Source organism: Anolis sagrei, chromosome 6, assembly GCF_037176765.1.
Source record: "Anolis sagrei isolate rAnoSag1 chromosome 6, rAnoSag1.mat, whole genome shotgun sequence".
NCBI classification, from domain to species: domain Eukaryota; kingdom Metazoa; phylum Chordata; class Lepidosauria; order Squamata; family Dactyloidae; genus Anolis; species Anolis sagrei.
In genome coordinates, this window is record NC_090026.1 from 33,312,159 (window position 1) to 33,320,736 (window position 8,578).

Consider the following 8,578-nt stretch of genomic DNA (forward strand, 5'->3'; position numbering starts at 1 on the left):
CTGAAAGGCTATTCAATGCTAATCAAGGTAGTAATAGAATCATAGAATTGGAAGAGACCTCGTGGGCCATCCAGTCCAACCCCCTGCCAAGAAGCAGGAAAATTGCATTCAAAGCACCCCCGACAGATGGCCATATGCCCAGTGGTTCTCAACCTGGGGTCCCCAGATGTTTTTGGCCTTCAACTCCCAGAAATCCTAACAGCTGGTAAACTGGCAGGGATTTCTGGGAGTTGTAGGCCAAAAACATCTGAGGACCCCAGGTTGAGAACCACTGACTCTGTTTAAAATCTTCCAAAGAAGGAGCCTCTACCACATTCAATTGCAACATTCACACTTGCCTCAAACAGACAAGAGTTCTGTCTTCTCAACCGCTGAGGATGCCTACCATAAATGAAGGGAAAATGAAGGAGGGAATGCTTCTGGAATTTGGCCATACAGCCCGGAAAACTCACAGCAGCCGAGACAAACAAAGAGCAACACTAAAAATAAATAAATAAATAAACCCCCAAAAAACCCCCAAAAAAACCAAAACAAAACAAAACAAAAAAAAAACAACCAGGAGAATTCCAGACAAGAATAAATCAGGGGCAGCTAATATCTCCCAACAAAGGATCCCTGGGCAGCAATCAGCCAGGCTTTGAAGCTACAAGGCCATTAATTTATAATAAAGATGGCCAATTGCAACAATTACACTTGCCTCAAACAGACAAGAGTTCTTTCTCCCATCCTGGACATTCCAAAGTTACATAAACCCTCAATTGCCTAGTTTCCAATAGATCTCACAACCTCTGAGGATGCCTGCCATAGATGTAGGTGAAACGTCAGGAAAGAATGCTTTTGGAACATGGCCATACAGCCCAGAAAACTCACAGTGATTCGGGGCATGGAAACCTTCGGCAACACAGAGAAGAGTGACTTTTTAACACATAGAAGGGACCTGGCATAGTGCTAACTTCTCCTCCCCCATCCTTCTTCTATCACTTCCTTTTCTGCCCTTCTTCTTCTTCTTCTCCTCTCTAAGGGGGGAGGGGGGAGAAGAAACACACACACCCCCTTTGACACCTCCGTGTTGTTAATCAGATCGATGGGGAAAAGTTTGATTGAAGTTCCTTTGTCATGCAAATGCCAAGGACTTGATGGATGATGGTAGATATCTGACAAACTTCGGGAGGCCTTTGCTCATTGGGCTCCAAAGCCACCACGTGGTCCGGACCCCCTTTCCACCCTACCCCCAACCCCACACACTCTACACCCCCCCCCAAACCTCTTCCAAGAGTCCCTTTCTGAAGGCTCTAGGAAGGCGGGGTGGGGATATGGGGGCTCCTGGAGTCGAGGTCCATAGATGGGAAGGGACTCTCTCTCCTTCTCCCTGGCTCGCTTCCCTTTCCCTCCCCCCTTTAACTTTGACATACTATCCAAAGGTTGTAGGGCAGAAGAAATCCCCGTAAAACAGGGCGACCCTCTTCCATCATTGGCACCGGAACAATACCTAGAATGAACTTCTTCTTAGACTATGCAATTTGTAACCGTGGGACGAGCGCCTACGCGCCCAAGGACTTCCACCCTCACCAGCAGCAGACCCAACAGCAGCAGCAGCAGCCCTTCGACCCAGGAGCCCCTTCTTTCCCATCTGGTCCCGGTGCTTCTCCAGCTTTTGACAGCTACACTTCAGACGGACGCTATGAGGCGGCTGGGGTGGGCCCTGCTGCTGGACCCAGCGCCCAACAGAGCTTCCACCACCATCAGCACCACCAGCATCAACTGCCTCCCAACCCCACTGGCCTTGGTGTCCCCTTCGCCCGGTCCTCCCAGCCTGGGGCAGGCGGTGGGGGCTTCTACGGAGCAGGCTTCCTCAACCAACAGTTCTACCTCGGCCCCCCAGAGACGGAGGGAGCCTACTTCCACCAGCCTTCGGCCTACCCGGTGGCTTTGGCGGCCCCCTCCACGCCTCCCTCTTCTTCTTCGGCCTCTCCTTCTTCTGCTTCGGGCCTGGGGAGCCTACCTGACAGCTTCTGCGCCGATCCCACGGGCCAGTTCCAGCCACCCCACCTCTATGGGGCTGAACAAGGCGGCTATTTCCCTTTCGGCAACCTCTCGCCCCCTTTACCTGAGCACAAAGACCCCAGGGCTGCCTCTTTGACCCAACACGGGGAGGCTGCCAACGCCACCAGCCAAACCTTCGACTGGATGAAGGTGAAAAGGAATCCCCCCAAAACAGGTAACTCCCAGGCAGCACTTTTGGGAAACCTGGGGCCCTTCCACACAGCCCAATATCCCAGAATAACAAGGCAGAAAATCCCACAATATCTGAGTGTGGACTCAGATAACCCAGTTCAAAGCAGATATTGTGGGATTTTCTGCCTTGATATTCTGGGATATAGGGCTGTGTGCAAAGGCCCTGAGTGTGGACTCAAATAATCCAGTTCAAAGCAGTTATTGTGGGATTTTCTGCCTAGCTATTCGGAGATATAGGGCTGTGTGGAAAGGCCCTGAGTTTGGACTCAAATAACCCAGTACAAAGCAGATATTGTGGGATTTTCTGCCTTGATATTCAGGGATATAGGGCTGCGTGGAAAGGCCCTGAGTGTGGACTCAAATAATCCAGTTCAAAGCAGCTATTGTGGGATTTTCTGCCTTGATTTTATGGGATATAGGGCTGTGCGGAAGGGCCCTGAGTGTGGACTCAAATAACCCAGTTCAAAGCAGATCTAGGGCTGTGCGGAAGGGCCCTGAGTTAGGACTCAAATAACCCAGTTCAAAGCAGATAATGTAGGATTTTCTGCCTTGATATTCTAGGATATAGGGCTGTGTGGAAGAGCCCCAAGAGAAGGGGAGAAATGGTGTCAGGAGCGACTCGAGAAACTGTAAGTCTCTTCTGGTGTCAGAAGCATCCAGTTTGACCCCCATCTTGTCCTACCTCAAAGCATCCCAACAGAAGCATCTGCCTTACTGGAGATGTAACTATGACCAAACTTGGGAGAGGGATTATTTTTGGACTACAACTCTAAGGCCCCTTCCACACAACTGAATAAAACCCCACATTTTCTGCTTTGAACTGGGATATATGGCAGTGTGGACTCAGATATCTCAGTTCAAAGCAGATATTGTGGGATTTTCTGCCTTGATATTCTGGGATATAGGGCTGTGTGGAAGGGCCCCAAGAGAAGGGGAGAAATGTAGGGTTCAGGAAGCCACCTCCTTCTACACTGCACCCAGGGGTTTGTGTGTGTGTGTGTCAGGAGCGGGTTGATAACGCTTCTGGTGTGAGAAGCATCCAGGTTGACTCCCACCTTGTTGTACCTCAAAGCATCCCAAGAGAAGCATCTCCCTTCCTGGAGATGTAACTATGACCAAACTTGGGAGAGGGGTTCTTTTCCGACTACAACTCTAAGGCCCCTTCCAAACAGCCATATAACCCAGAATATCAAGGCAGAAAATCCCACAATATCTGCTTTGAAGTGGGTTATCTGAGGCCCCTTCCACACAGCTGAATAAAATTCCACATTATCTGCTTTGAACTGGGATATATGGCAATGTGGACTCAAATAACCCAGTTCTAAGCAGATATTGTGGGTTATTCTGCTTTGATATTCTGGGTTATATGGCTGTGTGGAAGGGCCCTCAGTCCGCACTTCCATATATCCCAGTTCAAAGCAGAAAATGTGGGATTTCATTCAGCTGTGTGGAAGACGCCTAAGAACACCCCTAGCCAGCATGACTGGGGATCTGGAAGATCCTAATTCTCTCTTGGCCACAAATAGTTCTCTCCTTTGCTTAGATGCCTTTCCAAGACCTGCTTTGCCACCAGTTATATCCAGAATAGCAGGTTTTTCCCTTTGTCAGTCTAACTACTCTAGGGAAGAGGTTAGATTGGGAGAAGGGAATGTATAAGGAAGAGGATGGGATGGGGATGATGCTTCCAAAGATTGTAGAAGGAAGAAAGAAGACCAGCATCCTTGCCTGATGCCCTGGTCCAGAAGAAAAGGGTAAAAACTGCAGGAAAGGGAAGTGTTTGTAACTCCAAGCTTGTCCACGGTTTGTCGGGCTTTCCTAGGCAAGGGATACTCAGGTTGGATGTACACTGCCCTATATCCCAGGATCTTATCCCAGATTATCTGCTTTGAACTGGATTATATGAGTCTACACTGCCAAACAATCTGTGATAAGGTCCTAAGATATAGGGCAGTGTAGGTCCAATCTCTAAGCTTGACTCCTTAGCTCTGAAATATAGTCTACAGCACCTAGTATTCATTGGTAGTCTCCTGTCCAAGTACTAACCAGAGCTGATCCTACTTAGCTTCCAAAATCAGAACGGATCTGACCCTTTTAGGGCATTTAAGAGACTGAATTGGTTCATATGGTAAACCAAGACAGAAAATATTGCTCACCCCAGAGAAATAACCATTTAGTCACAGAACAAGGGTGACTTTCCCATCCCACAATTTGGATATTAGAAACTTTAGTTCCATTAAGTTTCATGTATTTGCCATCCAAATATCACAGTATGCCTTTTTTCGTGGGCTCTATGGAGAGCTCTCAACAAAAAAGAGAGCTTCCACATCAATCAAAGGAGGGGACAGGAGTTGGCTTAGACTAAAGGGAAAGTGCGCCTTTCTCCTCACCCCCAACCCCTCTAGGCCCAACACACACATACACACTGGTATTTCGTTCATTCTTTGCGACACCAACCTTTGGGTCTTTGCTCACTACGAAATAAGTTTGTTTTCCTTGAAAATGGTTCTGTTTGAGAAGATGGTCCATTGCCACAGACCACAACAGAGTTATCTCCAGGTTTAGGGAATGAGAACTATCTTACACAAGATCTAGAACAATAAAAGCTATGGACACAAAGGATCTCAGTGCTCAGGAAAGTTCCCTTTAAGACTATGGATCCCAGAATCCCCAGAAGTAGTTGTAGTTTCTGATCCTAAAAGAGCTTTACAGTGAGTCAAGGTACAAGAATAAGCAGAAAGAGAGACACTTCCCACAAGCATACCTCAATTATTCACTCCTGTAGGCTTCATCAGTTCAAAATGGGAAAGTCCTGATTTAAGGAAAGCCAATTTCAGCACTGAATTTTGTTGGGTACCTTGAGCCCAAACACAATTCTCTATATGGAGAAGGGGAAAACGAGAGCCCTCCACACAGCCATATAACTCAGAATATAAAGGCAGAAAATCCCACAAGATCTGCTTTGAAGGGGATTATCTGAGTCCACACTGCCATATATTCCAATTCAAAGTAGATAATGTGGGATTTTATTCAGTTGTGTGGAAGGGGCCTGAGTTCCATCGTTGTGCAAATGGCTTCGGGATATCTGAAGGCTTCTTTGTGCAAGAACAAAACAAACAAACAAAAACACAAACAATACAACTATAGAGGGTTCCTTTGCACTGTAGAATGAAAGCAGTGTGACACCACTTTAACTGCCATGGCTCAGTGCTATGAAATCCTGGGAGTTGTAGTTTTATTCGTTTAGCCCAACTTTCTAGCTCTGGTCCATTGCTCATCCAAACCAGACTGGAATCAGAAATAACACTTCTGCAAACTGCTTTGATTGGATGAATCTCCTCTAATAGGGATCAATGGGGGTCTAGATTTGAGGTTCTGGCTTTATTTTAACTCCACATAAAGCCAAGGAGGCTCATCCCCAGGATTTACAATGAGATTTAGGGATGGGGTGGTTATGCTGAATTAAGACATTTGGGGTGACTTTAAGGGCAAGCTGAGGACCCATTTGTAATGCCTCCAACCTGGTGCAGAGTTTAATTCCTTCATCACTAAGCAATCCTAGAGTCAAACGCAGCAACGAATAGTCATGTTTCCAGACCTCAAGGTGTACTTTTCTATAATATTACAGAATATTATAATATTACTATTAATGTTAATATTAACAGTATGTAATATTACTACTAATAATATGTAATATTATTATTATTAATATGTAATATTAATAATAATATGTAATATTACTATTGCTTCTATAGGGAGTAGAGGTCTCCTTTATCAGGATATTTGCCAGCTTGGACTGAGGTCCTTTCCATACTGCCCTATATCACAGGATCTGATCCCAGGTTATCTGTTTATCCTAGGGCCCTTCCACACAGCCATATAACTCAGAATATCAAGGTAGAAAAATCCCACAATGGGTTGTTGTGAGTTTTCCGGGCTGTATGGCCATGTTCCAGAAGCATTCCCTCCTGACGTTTCACCTGCATCTATGGCAGGCAACCTCAAAGGTTGTGAGGTCCTCTATCGGATCCAGGAAAAAGGTCAGGAGAGAATGCTTCTGGAACATGGCCATATAGCCCAGAAAACTCGCCACAATCCAGTGATCCCTGCCATGAAAGCCTTCCACAATACATTAAATCCCAGAATATCTGCTTTGAACTGGGTTATCTGAGTCCACTCTGCCATATATCTCAGTTCAAAGCAGATAATGTGGGGTTTTATCAAACGGGGAAGGTGTCCCAGTTTACCTGGCAGTGGAGACTCATATATAAGCAGATAATCTGGGATCAGATCCTGGGATATAGGGCAATGTAGAAGGGGCCTCAATCCCTGGAAGCTAGACCCAGATTTCGTTTCCCCACCTTGTGAAGTTATCGGTTTATTTAGCAATCAATCAAAGGGAAGGATTATACAACAAAACAATTACATTTGTGATGCAACATGGGGCGAGGTGTTTGGTTGGTTAATATTAACCTTAGTCTGATTGTTTGCTTCAGTTAGGGAAAATCAACTATATAAATACTGGGCTGCTGAGAGTTTTCCGGGCTGCTCCAGAAGCATTCTCTCCTGACATTTCACCCACATCTATGGCAGGCATTCTCAGAGGTGGTGAGGTCTGTCGGAAACTAGAAAACTGTGCAATGTCCAGGGTGAGAGAAAGAACTCTTGTCTGCTTGAGGCAAGTGTGAATGGTGCAATTGGCCACCTTGATTAGCACTGATGAGCATATATAAATATTGATTTATCCATATATATTTTTCTTATATTTTTAATTTTTAATATTTTAATACTTTATATTATATATATTATATTATATATTTATATATTTCATTTTTAAAATATTTTAAATATTTTTATATTGATTATTTTATATTATTTTTATATAAATATTTTTTGCAATGAGTTCTTTTTCGTTTGGCTGCCTCATCACACTCGAGAATGACTTTAAATCCGATTTCTACCTCTTGCAAAATTCAGGGGCTTGTTGTTTAGTGAGGCTGTTAAAGGCACCTCCCTAAACTACAAATCCTAGAATTCTGCAGGAGGCAGAAACCGGATTTACAGTGGGTTCATTCTCTAATGTGATGAAGTCCCGAGCTTTAGCCCGTTGTAAATCGTCTTTATGAGCTGATGGGGATTTTAAAAAAGGCGGAGGGTAGAGAGAGGAGAGGAAGGCGGTCAAATAGTTTCTCAGCTTGCATCATATTGCAGAATTAATGCTGTTTGATGCCACTTTAACTTCCCTAGCGCAATGCTACGGATGTCTGGGAGTTGTAGTTGGACGAGGCACCACAATTCAGTGATTTCATGGCAGTTAAAGTGATGTGAAAGCGCATTTATTGGACTGAATCTATGTGTATCTCTGTAGAGGGAGTTCCTTCCCGGTTTGGGGTTTCAGAGAGCTTCCAGATCGTAGTGTAGGTTGGGGTGAAGTTGGGGCAGGACCAGAAACGTGAGGTCGGCTATTCTAACGTTGTTTCCGCCCCGCTCCTCTCTCTCGTTGCCCAGCGAAAGCCTCCGACTACGGCCTGTGCGTGGCTCCGGGCAGCGCCCTCCGGACCAACTTCACCACCAAGCAACTGACGGAGCTGGAGAAGGAGTTCCACTTCAGCAAGTACCTTACGCGGGCCCGGCGGGTGGAGATCGCCGCGACGCTGGAGCTCAACGAGACCCAAGTGAAGATCTGGTTCCAGAACCGGAGGATGAAGCAGAAGAAGCGGGAGAAGGAGGGCCTGCTGGCCGGAGCCCCCCTCGCCAGCGCCAGCGCCGCCTCGGCCAAGGAGAGCGCCTCCGACGAGTCCAGCGGATCCTCCACCCCCGACGCCTCGCCCGGCTCCGGCTCTTCTTGAAGGGCAAACACCCACCAGACTGGGTCCTTCTCCCCCACCCTGAGAAATGCCCCCCCCCCCTTCTAACATCCACCAGAAAAGCACCAGCTCTTTGTCGAAAGCTTTCACAGCCTGGAATCACTGGGGTGTTGTGTGGTTGCCGGGCTCCATGACCTCTGTAGATGCCAGCCACAGATGCAGGCGAAATATCAGGAGAAAATGCTGCTAGAACAGGGCCATACAGCCCGGAAACCACACAACGCCCCATCAGCTGTATTGTAGAAGGCTTTCATGGCTGGAATAACTCTCCTGACGTTTCGCCTGCATCTACTCCTAGGAAGGGAAATTTTCTCCTGACAGACTTATCATGGGGAGGTGTCTCAATGGAAGCTTTCTCACTAATCCTTGTTTCCACAACAAGTCAAATATTGCAAAATCAAATTCTCCCAGGGACAGAAAGTGAGGCAAAATCTTCTGAATTTGCACAGGCAGCAGAACAAATGCCACAGGGATGTTAA

General features: G+C 46.4%; 1 protein-coding gene across 1 annotated transcript; it reads left to right on the forward strand.

Moving 5' to 3' along the window:
• Window positions 1–1,494: 1,494 nt before the first annotated feature.
• Window positions 1,495–8,081, forward strand: HOXB1 (homeobox B1). Its single transcript, XM_060783138.2, has 2 exons — window positions 1,495–2,218; window positions 7,741–8,081. Exons 1-2 carry the CDS (start codon window positions 1,495–1,497, stop codon window positions 8,079–8,081), a joined length of 1,065 nt encoding a protein of 354 aa, XP_060639121.2.
• The last annotated feature ends 497 nt before the right edge of the window (window positions 8,082–8,578 follow it).